This window comes from Thermobia domestica, chromosome 2 (assembly GCF_964235325.1).
Source record: "Thermobia domestica chromosome 2, izTheDome1.hap1.1, whole genome shotgun sequence".
NCBI classification, from domain to species: Eukaryota; Metazoa; Arthropoda; class Insecta; order Zygentoma; family Lepismatidae; genus Thermobia; species Thermobia domestica.
In genome coordinates, this window is record NC_137455.1 from 340,244,855 (window position 1) to 340,264,994 (window position 20,140).

At 35.0% G+C, this 20,140-nt stretch overlaps 1 protein-coding gene across 1 annotated transcript in view; it reads left to right on the forward strand.

Annotated features, from left to right (window-relative positions):
* LOC145678735 (C3 and PZP-like alpha-2-macroglobulin domain-containing protein 8) overlaps positions 1-20,140 on the forward strand; it is a 1,617,316-nt gene that overhangs the window by 1,438,637 nt on the left and 158,539 nt on the right. Inside the window, exons 23-24 of the mRNA XM_081749186.1 lie at positions 789-1,001; positions 6,498-6,649. Of these exons, the coding sequence (XP_081605312.1) occupies positions 789-1,001; positions 6,498-6,649 (365 nt within the window). The remainder of the gene's footprint in view (positions 1-788; positions 1,002-6,497; positions 6,650-20,140) is intronic.

Consider the following 20,140-nt stretch of genomic DNA (forward strand, 5'->3'; position numbering starts at 1 on the left):
TCGTGCTATGAAAGTTACAAGCTCTTCTACTCCTCTAGTACATTTCTTCTCTTGTTCCGTAATGACAATATATCTGCTTCCAATTTTTCAATCTCTTACGGTTACAGAATTTTCCGAATTCTACGTGGATATGTTAAAAAAAAAAAAAAAAAAAAACAAGAATAAGTTTGAGTATTTCTTTTTGTATTTTATATCGATTCACAAAACTGAGGCTATGATAAACAGGATTTACTATAAAGCTCAGGTCAACTGGGGTTCTGAGGTACAAGACTTACTATTAGGCTGAGCACACCTTGGGTTCCGAGAAACATGGCTTACTCTTAAGATGAGCTCATCTGTTGTTCTGAGAAATAGAACTTACTGTCAAGATGAGATCACCTGGGGTTCTGAGAAATAGGACTTACTGTTGAGGTGAGCTCATCTGGGGTTCTGAGGAACAAGACTTACTATTAAGCTGAGTTCCATCGGGTTTCTGAGGAACAAGTGACTCAGTGGTAGAGTGTTCACCTCCAGTGCTTAGGGTCCCTGGTTCGATCCCAGCTCGCACAGTGCGGATTTTGTGGTGGACAAACACGTGCTCGTGGGTTTTCTCGAGGTTCTCCCACTTTCTTAATTCCACCATTTCATTCATTTCTAATTATCACCGTCTCCTTTAGCCTAAGCGGCATAAGCGTGGAACGTAAAACTTAAAGATTTCATTTTTTCCAATATTCCTTGTGCAAACCTTGCTCAGGGATGTTACCATAGTGTTACCATAACAAATCATTTTACTCTTTTTTTCGTTTCAGTTGCTGTACTTAAGTGTGAAAGCTTTTGCTCAATTTGGCTCATTGGCCCTGGACCGTCATAGAGCTCTAACTGTTTCTTTAGCTACCTCGGGAATGGAACTTACGGACACACTGGAACTTAGGCCCGATTCTCCACCACAGCGGCTACAGTTGCCAAGTCTTCCGACCAAAGTGTTTATTTATGCTACAGGAGCTGGATGTGCTACAGTACAGGTAGGAAAGGTTTTCTTTTTTTCTAAAACAAAATCTAAACTAGTATAATATTTATTATAAAGTCCACTAGGTGTATAGAGGAGCCATGGGATCATGTTTTATCTCACTATGACGAAAAAGCTGCTTTTATACTTCTGTCTATCTATAGCTGTTTTTTTTTTTTTTTTTTTTTTTTTTGTAACATTGTATCTTGAGAAAATGAGCTATCTAAGACACTTTGTATCTTGAGAAAAATATGTTTATAACACCTGGTATCTTAAGAAAAGGAAATATCTATTTATAACGCTCTCTATGTCTAGAACAAACCTATCTATCAAAAACACTATGCATCTTGAGAATAATTTATCTATTATGGTGTTATCTTGACAAAAATTATCTCTCTATAACATCATATCTTGAGAACGACAAGATCTATCAAGGACACTTTGTATCTTGATAAGCAAAGGATTGAATGCTCTGTATTTCGACAACAAATATATCTGCCTAAGACATGTCTATAACTCTCTGTGTCTTGAGAACAAAATGATATATCTATAACACTATGTATGCCGAGGACGAAAATATCTATCAAACACACTTTGTATCTTGAGAAAAATCTATGTATAATCCCCTGTATCTTGAGAAAATCTATCTATAACACACTGTATGTCGAGAACAAAAAGGTCTATCAAAAACATTTTGTATCTTGAAAAAATCTATTTATAGTGTTCTGTATCTTGAAAAAAAAAAAAAAAAAGAGATTTTATGTCTTGAGAAAAGATCCATCTATAACGCCCTGTATCTTGAAAAAGAAATATCTCTTCATAACCTATATCTTGAGATCAAAAAGACCTAACAAAGACACTTCGTATCGAGAGAAGATAAGGATATATCTATAATACTCTGTATCTCGAGAACAAATATACATATCTAGGAATCTTTGTATTTTGAAAAATATATCAATAACATCCTGTATCCTGAGAAGAAACTTATCTATGCCACTTTGTACCTCGAGGACAGAAAGGTCTATCTGATACATTTTGTATCTTGAGAACAAAAGGATCAATCTATAACGGTCTGTATCTCGAGAACCAAAATATCTATCGGTAACGTCCTATATATCTCAAGAACACAAAGGTTGCCAATAGCGCCTTCTATCCTGAGAAAACAAAAGCGTTCTATATCGCCCTGTATCTTGAAAACGAGGAAAACGATCTAAAAAATGTTTATAATTTAATAAACAAAAAATCCTCTGTTTCAATACCTGTCTGTCAATGGTGTCACCAGGTATCTTTTGGAGAAAGGGGAGACTATTATTCTCAGATACGTCAATACAAATATTATCTTTTTTTAAAAAATTGGGCTTAAGATTGACAATCAGGACTCAAGTGTTTTCCCGGCTTTTCTCAATGACATGAGTCTCCTGTCAGTGACATAGCCAAACATCCATGAGGGTGGGTCAATAAAAAATAACGCACAACAATGTATATAGAAGAAAGTGTAGTAAGTAACACATAAAGAATATAGCCTATATAAAGTATCATATTAAACCTACTCTCAACATATTTGTCCCATCGTGGCAGAAGTTTAAACCTACCCTTTCACTCCTCCATCGTTTGGAAGTACAGCCTTACAGTATTTCTTCCAGACCTGTTTTTTGGGGAACACTGCTCCCGGAACTCTGAGAATGTATCTCCGGAACAGACCAAAATTATACATTTATAATATAATAATAAATAGAATAGTATCAGAAGTGCCTCCCGGAAAATTATTTCTGAAAGAACAACTGCAGCCTTATGCGTGTAACTTATTCGATTTAGTCATCGAAATTGAAACTTTGGCTGGCCAGGATTTCTTCATTATCTTTTTGCTCACAAAGAGATTAAAATTACAATTCTTTGCTATTAGCAAGTAGACGAACGTACCAGATGCGCCACATTTATTAAATAGTTCACGCTTCTTCCGCAAGAATGCATGTGAATGAACAGCTGCTGACTACAGTTCGAACCCCAAAGTATATTTTTCTTTTAATCTTCACGTACCAGGTCAGTATAATACTGCGAGGAAAAAATATGGATTATTTATTGATCCGCCTTTGTATTTTGAGTTGGCTTGGAATAGAGATAATTCGAATGTAAGTGATTAAAGAGAAAAATACGTTTGTAGTAGGGCTCTACTATTAGCTATCACGGATAAAACAACTTCTTTTAGCGTATTGTGAACGACGTACTTGTATTTCAAGTTCACTTCTAGCATACTTCATTCCTTGTGAATCAATGTCTCAAAAATCAACTGTTTATGAGGTTCATGTCCCTAGACTCACAAAATTCGGGTTCTGCAGAAGAAAACTGCAGAAAATTAGCACAAAATTATCGCATGGGAAAGAACACTTTAAATTTCTAAAGTGGGCTGTATGTCTCCCTCCCCTGAATTTCTTTTTACTGTAACTAAAAACTGGTCATGGCACAAAACTCGGTGTTTGTACCACAAAATGGAACAAAAACTTTTGTATAGGAAAAAAACTTTCAATTTCTAAAGTGGGGAGGAGGGCTGGGGACTTTTTCATTCATTTATGTGCTGCTAAACAACCAAACAGTGTCGGATCTAGAAGGGAAAAACTGGAGGAATGGAGCTAGAAACCAGACGATGATAGGTATCATCAGGCCCGTAGCCAGCCCAAAAATTTAGGGGGGTCCCGGTAGAAGTTAGGGGGGGCCCGACCCAATCATATTATACTTCATCACCATATTATAGTTCATTTGCAAGCCTACCGTGAAATTTTATGGGGGCCAGCCAAAGTTTAGGGGGGGCCCGGCCCCCCCTTGCCCCCCCGTGGATACGGGCCTGGGTATCATCAATGTACTATAAATGTCCGAAAATATACAAATAATATCTTAAATTAATTTTGTCAACGAAATAAACTGGGGGACCTACGCTCCCCGGTCCCGTGCTAGGTCCCCACTGCCATCAGAGAATGCTGGTTCTGGAAGTTGCTGAAAATTTTTATTTTCATTAGTGCTGTCGATTATAAGCTAGTAAATCCAATAAAAAACTGATCGTTGTGATCGTAAATACATTCGCCACAGTTGTGAACAGTGGTGTATTTAGGATTTTGTTTCGGGAGGAATGCACAACACATGAATAAGCACTTATACTTTTCCTTTTGGGTGCCGACAAATTTTAATGAAATTTTGCATATAACAATTTTTTTTGGGGGGGGGGTATTAAACCCGATAGCCTCCTAACTGCCACTGGTTGTGAAGCTTATTTCAAAAACCTGCCAAGCCAATTTTGAGCAAACCCTGAATTAGCGCTTGCTCCAAGTTTTCTTACATTTCGCTCTATCTGAAACGAGATAACATGTGTGAATAAAATGCTTTCTACATGTTTTATTTTGTTTCAGGTAGAGGGAAGCACGGGAAAACTTGGAACAAGCTCTATTTCAGTATTTTTTTAAAAATAGATTTGTTGAGTTTCGGAAATGATTCACAATTCTTGCTACAAGAAATTTTTCTATGATGAAACAGATATCTCAATAAATGAAGCTTTTTTTAATCCCCCCACGAAGGAAATCCATAGTGACAATTTCAATGAACAAGTATTTCTGTGTTTCTGCTACATTGCCCAGCGTTCTACTGTGAAGTTGCAGCAAATTAAGCGGTGGCTGTTTAGTCTTATTTCGTTAGCATGTGATTTCTGCGGATGCGTTACTAACAGAAGCTCTCTATGGATACTTCACACAACATGGGTATTCACTTACGCATCACTCAACATAAAAACGTCCAAATTCTGCTCACTAGGTGACAACTTTAGTAACATAAGAAAAAAAATATTTCATTCTTGGTATCAGTTACAAAAATTAAACACCAAGGAAAGAAAAAGAGAAAGAAAGAAAAAGCTCGTGATTCGCCGTTATTTTCAGATAGGCAGTAACATTTTAGTATTATGCATGGTAATTGGTAGAACTATAAATTTACCAAGCAATTTATTTACATCACAGTGTATATAAAGTCCAAACAGTGTAGTTTTCCAATGTATGGCCATGGAAAATGTTAAAAGGAAATTCTAATACTTTGGCTGTGAATTAAGAATTTCGATTGACCAAAGAAAATTCACATTAGTTTGAATTAATTGCAGCGGCAGTTAAGAGGGAAGGGTCTCTCAAATAGGGGTTGGTGGCCATTTCTTTAACAAGAGTTTATATGCAACGTCTTTTCTAAGACAAGAAATTATCCTTAAAGGGACCCATACACTATCAGTTGTAACTGATCAGTTCAACTGAGCTATGAAACTGACAACCGATCGCACGATGAAGTGAACGGGTTAAGTACTGTATCACCGGACCAATTTTAGGAAATTTACCGGGTCAATTGGAGAATTTATTTAAGTTTGTGAGGAAGAATGAGTTAAAGTAAGGTAAGGGGAATAGTAAGTGTTAAGAAAGTGGTTGTATTTGTTGGTTGTTTTTGATGTTGTAACCGGCACTGTATGTGGAGCTGGATGGACTATTTCGCGGAGAAGTATACTTGTTTCACTACACGGGTCCATAGATTGTAAAATGTACAGAAAAATTTCGGCAGGTCCTTTATTTGCCCATTTCATGTCGAGAACAGTACCCAACCAACCCCTGCGGGGCTTCTAATCCGTTCCGACTACTACTACTACTACTACTTATACTATGGATCCATATAATAATACTACATGCCTGATGTAACGTAATCTAACGTAACTTAATGTAATCCAAGCAAATATAACCGAATGCAGTATATTTTCGTACGTTTTTCTATTTTCAAATTGATCCGGCGATACAGCACTAATGCCAAATGAACTGATAGTGTGTGGAATACCGTCAGATAATAGAGTTCATTCCTTCAGTTGTGTGTTCAGAGTTTCATCAGATGTTTTCTATGGAGTGCACTTCTATGCCGACCGTAGGTTCTTTATTGTTTAATAACAGAGGTTCCAACTTCTGAGGTTCCAACTCTTTCAATTTTGTAAGTAACACATCATACGCCTCCCCTCTTTTATACCTATTCCCATAATGTACATATCACATGTTTTAAAAGTTCGAGATTAGCACGGTAGGCTTCAATAAAAGCCAACAATGAATCACTTTTACTAGCTGCCATGATGGCAGGTTCGTCAGTTAATAGCACAGTTATCGTAGCAAAGGGCGGTTCGTTTGTTCAGTGCAAAATAGCCGTTCTTCAGTCCAAATAACCGCATGAAGAACTGACTGAACTGAATGAATTCCTTCAGTTCGCACAGTTTTTCCTTCAGTTCTGACGTCACGATCAGATTTTCCTTCAGTTAAACTGATAGTGTATGGACCCTTTTGCGTGTGATTCATCTTCAGGTTCTGTTTTAATATTCTAGACTAAGAATATAACCATAAAAAATTAAATATCAGATTAATGGTATCTTAAAATTTCGTATTATCTTCTGGTCATCATTCCCAAATATAAATGTTAATATTCATTAGAAACAAGTTACTCATTCATATTATTGCTTTTCTAGGGACGTGTAACGTACTCCACTTACTCTCCTTCAAGTCGGACGGAGCTGCTGGAGTTGTGGGCAGGAGTTGAAGAGGAGCAAGTGCCAGGACCAAACACGTTGGAGCAGTTAGAAGGGAAAATGCCCGTACTCAAAATAAAAATATGCTTCCGGTGAGTACTATTACCTTACTTCCTATATTAAGTTTAGAAATTACTTCACCTTCTATATGCTCACAAATTTTCTAAATGCAAACATGAAATACATATCTCAACCCTTTAGGAACGACTATCAGTGTATCTTTAGAGAATCAAAATAATCGGCATTTTGAAAGCCACTCAACCGAATAATTGGGTATTGAATAACATATTTGACATAGTAAAGTGCAAATGAAGCTTTTAAACCACAACAGTCCTCTCTATCCACATGTTGTGTTTATATACCACACGGTCGGTCCTCAAACGAAAGATTGACTCTGTGTTTGTATGCAATGTCAGTCTCTTGTAAAGTTAATATATACGTAACATTTAAAAATATATGCAGCGTTAGTCACTAGCAGGACAATTACTCATGTTTCTGTGATCCTAGCATTTTCAGGGATAGAAGAAGGTCCTAAACAACATCTTTCAGTAAAGTTACATTTGAGTCTCTGACATTGAGACTGTCATTTAATTACAATTAAAGTACAACGATACGTAAAAGTAACAATACTTAATTAATGTTAACAATAATTTGATAATGATTTTTGTTGTACAAATTCAACTTTGTTAATGTTTCTCTATTACAACCTGTTTGACAAGTTCTACTGGGTTTATATTAATTCAAGTTTCAGTAGAGAGTTACGGATGCAGATGAAATATATACTTGGGGCACATAGTCGATTGCAGGAAGTCGCTTCTCGCAATCTGTTACCGTTTGCAATGGATGGATCGTCTTCATCAACGAATTCAGTTTCTATGCCTCTACGTGTTGGCGGAAATTGATGGTGATCCATCAAATAGTCAGGGGCGGATCCAGGGGAAGGCAATCGCCTTCCCCCAGAAGAGAAAACTTTCTTATTTTATATATAAATAAAACTCATCCCAGAGTTTGGAGCTCTTAAAAGTAGCTCTAAGTAACAATATTACAACCCACCGCCCCCCCAGAAGTCCGTCCTGGATCCGCCCCTGCAAATAGTTCTTGAGATTTTGTCTTGGGAAAGGTAGACTCCTTAAAAATTAATATTTTTGAGGAATTAACTTGTCCCTCTGAATTTCGAACCCAAAACTATAGGGTGAAGTAACATCTTAAAGCTCAACCGATAAGGTATGTGTGTAAATTACCATTACTGAGATTTTAATCTGTGTATGGAATAAAAGAAAAAAAAATCTTTGAGTTTCACGTCCCAAAGGAGATGGAGATGATGAGAAATGAATGTAACGGTGCAATGAAAAAAGTGGGAGGAAACGGGAGAACCCGAAGAAACCCACGCACACGGTGTTTGTCCACCACAAAGTTCTCTTGGCGGAAGCTGGGATTGAACCCGGGATCTATAAAATAAAGAATTAACAAAATAGAGAAGAGTTGTGCTAAAGAAAGGGCTAAGTTGAAGGAGATTTGGATTCAAGCACGACGATATACGATAAGCTGAAGCTCCATATTTGTTCCTGCCTTTGGTCTGAGAATGGTCCCTTGCACACCCTAGTACCTAACATCCTTGTAGGCCTCTCGTTGTGAAGACAATACCAACGTGGCTGCGCCAGTGTGTTCAATGGTTTGCAAGTTGGCCAACGCCTAAGACTTCTCTTATATTGAACACATTCGAGAATTTCGACAATACACCATGATCTTTTGACCTCAGTGTTTAAGTAAGTGCAAACTTAACGTCATGATGGATGACAACTCTTACAAGGGAACATGTTATATTGATAGTAGCGTGCAATCGATAGAGGAGTGAAGAAAAGTAAGAAATCCAAAGTTTTACGGGCCGACACCCAGAAACACAGTAGATACAGAGGAAAGAAAAATCTAGAATCATGTGAAGATAGGAATGCAAAAAATACAGTAAACAGAAAGAACTTCAAAATGATTGAAGTAATCAAAATGGCATTTACACAACAGTATAGTAAGCAAACATTTTACCCACCGACATGCTCAATAACATCATATGTAATGCAGTGTTGCCAACGGAGCACAAAAGGATGTTAAATGGCACGAAACACAAATTATAACATGTAGAAACTGGCCCGAGACCAGCAACAGAGGTTAGGGGGGCTAAGTCGTTAAAAATTATCTTACACATATCTATTTTGTGTTGTTTGTATTGATGTCTGGAAAGGCCATGAAAAGTTTAGAGGGGCCAGGCCCCCCTAGCCCCCTCTGGTTGCGGGCGTGTATAGAAAATCTAATTATGAGTAGAACCATACCTGTGAAGTCATGATGTACAGTGCTGCCAACGTTTGAAGCTAGGCCTATATGAATTCCTATATGAATCTCGGATGTAGAATCAGTACACGATTCAAACTAGTTAAAACCAAAATGTGAGACCACAAACAAGAATATAATCACTGAAGTACAAAACTAGGGTACGAAGCACAGTGTCGAAGCGGTTTGCCTAAGTGGAAAATAAGAATAGTATCAAATACAACACACAAAACTGAAATGATACATGCTCTTGGATTGACAGTTGATTAACAGGCTTGTTTTTCTGATGCATGTAATATTGTATCACCTCACGCATTATTGGTAGTCAATTTTTCAGTGTTGCTGTTGATAAAGCGCTCCGCAATGTGTTGGTACTGTATGTAATCTTCTACATCCAAGATTCATATAGGAATTCATATAGGCCTATCCTCAAACGTTGGCAACGCTGAATATCATGACTGCACAGGAACGGTTCTACTCATAATTAGATTTTCTCTATGTTATAATTTGTGTTCCATGCCATTTGACAAAACTTCATTTTGTTCTCAGTTGGCAACACTGCATTACATATGATGTTATTGAGCATGTGTGTGGGTACAATAATTGCTTACTATACTGTTGTGTGAATGCCATTTTCGTCACTTTAACATTTTACAATTCTGTCTGTGTCAATGTATCTTTTGCATTTCTATCTTCGCATGATTCTAGATTCTTCTTTCCTTTGTATCTCCTGTGTTTCTGGGTATCGGCCTGTAAAACTTTGGATTTCTCACTGTTCTTCACTCCTCTATCGATTGCCCGTTGTTTGATTGGGCATTGCTACTATCAATATAAAATGTTTTCCTGTTAGACTTGGCTTCTCGTGGAGGAACACACGACAGGTTGAATGTTAATATTAGAGTTCGTCATATCGGGAAGGCATAAGACAACGAGTAAGCAGATGACTAGCCAAGGGAATTGGTAAGTCTAAAACTGGGAGCTTCTCTAACTAGGGATGATTCCATATCGGGACCAAGTACCTGGAGAAAACTTATATATCACCTAAAAGCCCTTGCCATGAGAAGTACGAAACCGTTTTCAAATCACGGGCAAACCCGCAAACTGACCCTATAAGGGGCATGTTTGTTGGTGTTTGTGACCCTATGTATGGCATATACGACAGAAGTAAAAATGAATGTTACGGTTCATCACGCATAAAAGCCCATCACGTTCCTTTTTTTCTCATTCCTAGAAGGTGGATCGGGCAAGGGTTTGATAACATCACTTTGCCCCTAGACGTACCCGTTTGGTCAGTGTTGCCAACGAATTGTAAATACAATGTGGCATATAGTTTCTGTACCACTGGATGTACATCCATGAATCGTGGCATAAACATCATTTGTCACTGAAGAAAATATACTATGGGCATATTCCTCACCCAAGGATCCCAGTTTGTCAGTGTTGCCAACCAATTTTTAAAATGAGAAGATGTCAAACAGGTTCCGTACGATGAGACGTTTATACACCAAGCTTGGCAGAAACATCACATGATACTATAGCAAAAAGATGTTGAGTGTGACCGTCTTCCAAGCAGTCTAGATTGTCAGTGTTGCCAACCTATTTTAAACATCACAATGTTGTGAATGGCGTGCGTGCCATTGAACGAATATACAAAATGTGACAGAAGCAGCACTAGAGAATGGAAAACATATTGTGAGTGCCCCTGTGTCCCAAGCACACCAGTTTGACATTGTTGCCAACCAATGCGAACAATCCAGATTTTCGCATGAAGTCTGCCGTGTTGGCGGGCATAATTAGACTGTGACCCATACTTGGTTTCTAGTATGTTATTGTAAACGCTCAGGCATGCATATTGTCAGTGTTTCCAATCATTTTAAAATACGTTTTCTCGAAATGTTGCATGACCATTGCATGCATAGAGACAAAACTTGGTACCAACCACAGTACGTTTGCTGTTGTGTCGAATTATGTTTACGCTAGGTCTTGTCTTTATGCCTTTCGAGAAAACGTATTTTAATATGATTGGAAACACTGACAATATGACTTCAATACACAAATAGTCTAATAGGCTGGGCTGAAAGAAGTTCAGTTTTTCAAGTCATAATATTGCGGGAAAGTTGTGAATTGGGAAGACTAAAAGGGAGCAAATAAGAAATAAAATCGGTTTACATCTTTTGGTCCCACATGTGCTCTAAAATTTGACGAAATTTGGAGAAATGTACATTTTTACGATATATTTTTTATAAATCTTTCTTAACTTGACAATGTTTAAATGTAATAAGTTAGTCAAATCTTATTTAAAACGGTTATGAAAAGAGAGAAAGAATTATCAAGAGACGTCAAGAGAAAGAATTGTTCAAGTTGGTCAATGTATTCGACTCGCGCAACGGCTGTCAATTCAAAGAAATTCAGGAGCTCGTTGTAACTTGCTCGGGTCAGTGACCGCGACCCTTCATTCACCCATAAATCAGTTTTCGAAGTACCTTTAGCTAAAAATGAGTGAAAATGGAGATGTTCAGTTGTTCAACATGAGTTTCTTGGACTTACGACTCTTCACACAAAAACATAGTTTTGTCGATAAAAAATGTGTTTTTAATATTACTAATGGTCTAAAATAATTTGGTTTTAAGTATTCAAACTTGTATTCAAAAAGAAAAATTTATATTATATATATATATATATATATATATATATATATATATATATATATATATATATATATATATATATATATATATATATATATAAAAGTTTTAGTCTTTCTTCACTTTGAACTGTGATCTACCTATATTTGTAAATTTTGTTTTAAAGTGTGATTAACTTTGAAGGCAATGCGCGATCGGAAGTTTTAAACAATATTTAAACATTAATTTTTGCTGTTCTAGTACATAATAATTGGAGCTATTACGTTCGGGAAGAGGCTAATTTAGAAAATTTAAAAATGATCGTAAAAAATGAGAATTTTTCTACATTTCTGCAAACTTTAGAGCTCATGAGCGACCGGAAGTTATAAACCGATTTTGTTTCATTTTTAAAACTCCTTTTTTTAGTCTCCTCAACTCGCTCGCAATTCTTCCGCGGTATTACGACTTGACAAAATATTTTGACGTTTTTTTCGACCCACTATATTAAAGAAATAATTTCCTTCATTACAAAAAAAATTAACTACATCAGATTGTCAAAGAACGACATACCTTTTTAACATCATTTTTTTTTTAATCAAAAGATCCAATATATTTGTCAGGAATTTTTTTTTGTAAACTTTATATCAAGAGAATTACACATAGTGTAGCCAGACCCAAACTTTTACTTAACTCAGTATGATGTGCTTAGTCAGTTAAAAAAAAAAAAAAAACTCGATTTAGGGATGTTCAAAAATTTTGTGGTCGCTTCTCCAAAAACTAATTATTGGCCAAGATCACAATCTTTTGATGCATTTTTGACCATTCCTAAAATTCTTGTTAGATTAAAACGTATAGTCTTTTTTTTTTTAATTTTGAACTGTGATTTATCTTATTTGTAAATTTTGTTTCAAATTTCCATTAACGTTGAAGGTAATGCGCGACTGGATGATGTTGATAGATTTAAATAATATTTAAACATTCTATTCTGTGGTTATAATACATAAGAAATAGAGCTATTACATTAAGGAAGAGGCTAATTCAAAAAATGTAAAAAATTATCGTAAAATGTAGATTTTCTCACATTTCTTCAAACTTTAGTACACATACGCGACCAAAAGATATAAACCAATTTTATTATTATTTTTTTTTACTCGCTTTAGTCCCCTAATTGACAACCTTTCCCCGCCTTACGACTTGAAAAAAATATTTTGACTGTTTTCGGCCCAATCTGTTAGACAAATAATTTTCTCCAATATAATAAAAAAAATCAACTACCTCAATATTGTCAACGAATGACGTATTTATTTTTTTTAGCACCATAAAAATGTTTTGTCTCGATTTTTCAAAATCTACCATCTGAATTTATTCTCAATTTTGTTCTCCTTGAATGATATATCGATTATCTTTGACCATATGTCATTTTTGAACAATATTATAATAAAATAAAGTTTTAAATTTAAGTATTAATCATGAATGGTGTGCTAAATCTCGTTAACAAGTATGTATTATATGTCATTTTATAAGTGTCACAGTGAAAAATCTTTACGCAGAGAAATACTTCAAAATCGGTTTCACCTTAGTACCAGGGTTGGGTATCATCAATTTTTAGGTTTACAAAAAAAAAAAAAGAAAAAAAAAAGAAAAGGTTTTATGAATTTTCTCGAACAGTGCGCATGAAGATGTTTTACTTACCCATAATGCCTTATTTTTGGCTTAACACCTTTTATTCCAGGTGACATTTTCCTATGTGCGTGCTATAATATCGGTTTCATTTACTGTTAAAAAACTGTCTGAAGATCAAAGACAAATGTTTTCCTTTTTCGGTCTGGAAGTAAATCTCAAAGTTTCTAATTATTTATCGTCAAAACAAACATGCGTGTGTTTGTAATTGAATGTATCATTGGGCCTGCCGTCTACTGTGACAACATATTTTTTTTGTCTTTTATGTCAGTAAGGTGCTATCACCTAAGGAGAAATAGTAGAACTAAGTCTTGCCTTGCATCCACTAAAAAATTTCATCATCTCCAGACTTAATATGACCCTTTAATAACGGATACGTTTTCATGACATCCACATGGATATCACTGGTAGGCAAGGGGTTAATGAGATTTACTGATTGCCTTCTGTTTCATATTTGGAAAGTTTCATCTGTTAAACGCTAAAAATATTGTATACATTTCTGAGCAACACCAAATCTTAAATTCTTGATGGGAATACTTCCTTCGCATATAAATCTGAATAATACTTCGGATTCCCTTTAACGCAGTAGATACTGTCTCATATAGGCTTGGCGTGAAAGAGTCACGTTAAATTCTAATCAATTAAATAAACAATTTAATTCACCTTGATGTTGAAATTGATTTTTTGTGGCTATGATCAGATCCGTATTCAAGCAATAGAACACGCCCTCATATAGACTTAAAACCGAAAAGGGACGTTAAATTGAAAACAAATGAAATATTTCAGTTTAACGCCCCACGTTTTTGCCCTTTAGGCCAAGAATGATGGAAGTATACGTGGAATGAGAATGTTGGAGGATACAGGAGTACCTCGAGAAAATGGTTGGACACGATATTGTCCACCACAAACTTACTTGGCCGGCAATCGAATGAGGAACCCCCATGCAACAGAGGTAAGCACCATACTACTGAGCCACAAAATCCCCACGTTAAGTTGGAATCAGTCAGACAAATTCTAAAGTAAGCCCTAAGATTGTTGAACACAATAGTAGCACCAGTTTAGAAATTATAAAACAAACTGTGATATAAGTTATCCATATACTTAACCCAATAAAACTACCTATTTTCACTAAGAAGGTCTGCCAACTGGTAAAGCAATATAATTTATGCTATTTAACAGAAAGAAATAAGCAGTGGCGTATTTACGATTTTGTTTCGGGAGGGGCTTTGCTAACTTTCGGGGGGGCTTTGCCTGAAAATGTGTTAATTCTGCAATGTATTTCATATACTTTACTATAGTAAGTAAGATTTCGGGGGGCTTAAGCCCGGAAGCCCCTCCTCTAAATACGCCACTGGAAATAAGTATGTATTGTAGAAATTGTTGCCCCTAGTCTGATCTATCGGAATTCTTTTTAAAAAAATGTCAATAATATATAGAGAATAACTAACTCTGTATTGAGCAATTAACTTTAGTTACTACAAAAGGTCGTTACAAATTAACTTCGATGTTAACTTCGTACTATGTAATATGTATTCCAATATTTATTTCATCATCGCTTTTTCAAAAGAATCCAGCTTCTTTGGTTGTAGCTAACCAGGAATGCTTCCCAACTGTAAAAAGCGTACTCTGAAAATTGATTTAAATAGCCTCTTCGAAGGTGTTAACAAATTCCGAAGTTGTAGATGTAAAGAGTCATAAACAATGAATTTATTGCCTAATAAAGATTTGAGAGAAGTGAACCTACATACCGGTAAAATTTTAAAACAAATTTAAATATACTTAAGCAATTTGTAAGAAATGTCAGTAACATTAAACATATAGTCCAATAAAGATAGCCCATTTTTCTGCCAAGAAAGGAACAAATTAGTAACAAGCTGAAAATTGGTATGGAAGTAGGGGGATGTGTCAGGAATAACGTACTAAAAGTCCCCTAAAATCCCACTGTAGCTTTTCCCGCAATTTTGAAAAATGTCCGCCATCTTTAGATGACGACAAGCAATTTATAGAAATCGTCACCCTTTATGTTTATTCTTCTAGTCACCGTTCTAATTATCACAAAGCCATGAATCATATATGGTTGGAAAGCTTGAAAGACAGAGAATCTAAGTAAATAACATATATGCCCATCGTGCTAAATTTCTAGAAGAAGAGGAAGAAGAAAACAGCTATTTTATTTAAAAAAAGATATTTTCAGAAATCATGAGAAGTTTGCAACACTGACAGTTATTGCACACCAACGAAACACCATCAACAGATATACTTGATATTTATCTCAATCATAGCCAACAATGACACAAATCAGTGCAATACAAGCCGAGAAAAAAATATAAAATATGTTACTTACTGATCTCTTTGTACAAAAGTGCATAAGGTGCACCCTAAAAAATGGTATAGTTGGCATAACCATTAAATGGTTAATAATACCAGAATAATATTGCTTATATAGGGACAGCTATGCTTATGGCCAGTAATAGCATACAGGTATGGCTATTAAATCCGGGTTATTGTTACCATACATATGTGCAATAGTACCATATTTCTGTATTGTAAATTTAACTATAATCGGAGTTAATAGTCAATATTACCATGCAGATTACAATACAGCTACATCCCAACTATACCTTTATAGCTCTGCCTACAATACCATATTCGTTCGAATACTATACCGTATAGGTATTGCAAAGATACTAGATGGTTGGACAACAGGTGGACAACCATACCGTATAGTCATTGTAACCATTATATATTGTTGTATTTGCAAGACTAAATTACAGTACCTACAATACCGTATGGCTATTTTAACAATACTGTCTTATTGAGACAACCATATAGCAGGGTAGGTGCACCAAATTTTATACTTGATGTAACCATACTATATTGCTGTAGTTGCAATATTATATGACTATATCTACAATACGGTATGGCTATGTGAACAAGAACGTCTTGTTGAAGCAGCCATGTAAGATGGTAGATGGAACAACCTGCATAGGTACTATAACCATATTATATTGCTATGGTAGCCATGCCGTATTGTAATATTGAAGATAAAGTATGTTTGCTGTTACCATGCTAGATTGTTGACAGAACAATCTAGCATAGTGTGTGGAACAATATCGGAATTGTTATAGAAACAACACGCATAAACACACCACCTTGATTCTGCTTCATATTAAACTTCACAGAAGATAAGACAAAGGTATTATTAGAAACAGTTCCAGTAACCATTTCAATACTTCTTTAAATGGATAATGGAAATGTTTCTAATAATACTTTTGTCTTATCTTCTGTGAAGTTTGATATGAAGCAGAATCAAGGTGGTGTGTTTATAGCTATCGTAACCATGCAGTGTTGTTTCTATAACAATGGAACTGAGGTGGTATGCAATGTAGATCAGAAATTACACAGCATTTATAACAACTACTTTTATTTTCCTTTAATCAAGTATACATTACAGAAAAATCAGAAATGCAGCACAGTAATACCAAAAAAGGAACTTTACAATAATGCAGTTATGAAAGTATATAAATCTTTTAATCAATGCAATGAAAATATACCACATACTTTTAATTTACATTTCTTTCTTAATATTTTTACACGTATTTTATAAAATGTGGATGTTACTAAATAACAGTTATTCCAAGTAACTGAACACGGAAGACACATATTGATGATGTGTCCAAATTAGAATTATTTTTCATCTTACAGTTTCAGTGTACATCTGACACCATCTTCTGAGAGAGGAAATAAGATGGCAAATAATGGGTAAGAAAATTGAGAAGAACTCGAAGTATTCAATTTTGTAATCCATTCTTTTCCCATCCTATTTTTCTCTATCTGAAGATGCTGTCAGGTGTACAACCAGACTGTTAGACAAGATATAATTCTAATTTGGATACTAAGAATTGCCCCAATTACATAAACTAGAAGTTTTGAAGAATCAAGATTCACTTAATACAATACACATATATACACGGTGATTCAGAACTCGAATTCGCAGGAAAATGAACTTTGAATACCCTGGTCCTCGTAAAGTCCTTAAAACTACAAAGAAAAACGTTCTTCGCAGGACAATCCGCCTCCACCATATCCGTTACGTTTCAACACAAAACTATGAAATATTCAAATTTGAAAGTTTTACTCCCTTGAGCGGAATATGGTACATCAACTCTGTCAATCATAGTAGAAGAGTTAGTGTTCTAAAGTTCATTTCCTTACGACTTCGGTATGCATACAAGCAAGAAATATATTGATTCTAGTAAGGAGCATGTAAATGAATATCAAATGAAATTAAATGCTGATTCATTTCACATTCTAAATTCAAACTTGAAAATTTAGTGGCAAGTATTTGTGCTTAAACTGATTCACACAGAACAGGAATCAGAAGAAAACAAATATATATATGTATTATTCCATTAGACGCAGACTTACTGTTTTACTGATAATGAATATATTATATTACGATTTATGGCTGATTCGTTTTATTATTAATGAATTTAACACTAATGCTTTATTGTTGTAACTAATGCTTTATTGTTGTCATATTGCACTTATTTTTAATTTATTTTCCACATTCCTAATACTGATACAATAAATCATTTTTCAACCAAAACTGCTAAGTTTTTTCTTAGACAGAAAACCAAGAAGAAAAAAAAAATGAGTACAACTTAACAAATATACACAATTCTTTTGAAACTTGGTAACCGTTTGCATTAAAAATGTAAATAATATGAAAAAAATACAAAACATGTTACAAGACTGCTTTTTTTAAATGGAAAATTTTGTAACTACCATGTAGTTCTTTAGTGTCAATACCTACATCATAATAAATGTGTTTCTTCCTACGTTTGATAAATAATACGGAAACATGCATAAAATAAAGCTTAGAAGATTGAACTGAATTAGTGTTTCGCTATGTCAACTGAATTTTCCTTATCATTTTATTATTACTTATTTTTCAAAAAGGTTTTTGGAGTTGGTAGTGCGTATTTCTAATGTCATTTAATCTCTCAATTTTTTTTCTTTCTTTCTAAAGTGTACCGTATATAACGGAGTACTGAAAAGTTTTCAGAATAGTTTTGCAGCTCGTGAAGTTTAAGCTAGAATGATTAAACACCACCAAGCAATTCCTCGTACATCCTTTGTGAGTCAGTGCCCTAAGCGGCTTTGTCCTAGGAAGTCGCATTTAGTTTTTAAGCGTATCTTCCCCCAGTTATGCGCTGAGTAACAGCGAAATTGAAGGTGACGAAATTTATGAAACTAGGTAAAGCTAGAAAATCTGCTTCAGAAACACATGAAATATTGAAGTCAACATTTGGAAAAGATGCTTTAGGCCATGGTCAAACGTAAGAGCATGTTAAAAGTGACAGAACATCGGTTGAAAATAATGTCCGTTCAGGATACCCGTCAATCGGCATAGGATTTTGTACCACGAAGAGAACATGGGAGGATTACTGTAAAGGCTGTGTAGAGACTTGCTGTAAAGACTGTGAAAAAAATTATACTACCAACTTTCCATCGGATTTACCCAACTCTGCACCGTGTAACATTTTCTTCTTCTTCAGAATGGAAATCAACTTCAAGGGCCGAGGATTTAACAGTATACAACACTCAAGCGAAACTGCCATCACGAAACACACGAGTGGAAATATATGCAAAAATTAAACGTAACACTCAAGCGAAACTGCCATCACGAAACACACGAGTGGAAATATATGCAAAAATTAAACGTGATCTTCTAGCACAAAGTCGCTTAAGCATTGACCACCAAGTGATGCACGAGAAGCCATCTGCCGGAATTTTACTGTACAGACACTGCGGAAACTGAGTACCCCATCATACACAAGACATTATTTAACATGATAAACGCAAACAAAAATTTACATTAAATGCCCACACAGACTGGATTACAAACGACACAATTTCACGACGAATATTTTCGTTAGAAGTAATTATTATTATTTTACATTTTCTGAAATTATTTTCTTGGTACAATATGCATTATTTGCATCTAACAATAATACGAAAGTATTTGCTAAGCAGTAATAAGACTTGTAAGAAAAGGCACAAGAACAAATAAAATACTTAAATACAAGGGACAATAATTAGAACCATCGTTAGCGTAACGTTTCGTAACACATAATATAAACGTTACAATACGAAAGAATATCTATTGATTCATGTTCTATCATAGGTTCGCTACATGTTTCCGTACCTATCTCTTTTTAAGAGTTAATGGCATTTGATTTTCGCGACGTCACGCCTGTGGTTTTCATTCCTTAATAGTATTCGATTTCTCCTAGAAACTTTCCTTATTTTTATAAGTTTAAAATAAAATGAGGAGACAAAATGTATAACAAAGAAATTGGGGCAGCTCCTGCAAGTATCTACATTTTAAGGAGTAAAAATTTTGTTAGTGCACCAAGGATCAGAACAGGAATCGTCAGGCTGACGTCCTAGATTCAATCTTACGTCCAATAGCATATTTTCAACTCTAAAATTAGAACAAAGTATAGTTTGAACTCAGTAAAGGTTATAGTAAATGGTTTATGTAATTCAGTGAGATTTTGAATGAAGAAATATTATGACCACTAGCAATGTATTTGCAATCAATAAAAGCTATTCTTTTCGACGTACGACACATCATACTACCATATAATATTAATCGGAATTTAATGGCATCATATGTTTTTCTTAAGACGGACACCTTCCCAAGATACGGTTCTTGACTTTGACACATTTATATTAGAATTGCAGAAACCCATTAAAAACTGCTTTCATAAATATATTTTTAGTAGTTTAAACTTAGTGTCACATGACATCCTTCCCAATTAAAAAAAATACTTAGAATTAAAAATGGCAGACAACGATTTACCTTCCTTTCACGCAATATTGTTTAACTTTTGTTTTAAACCCATTTCGGTAACACTAAACCCTTTTCATTAGCAAATCCAAGTTACA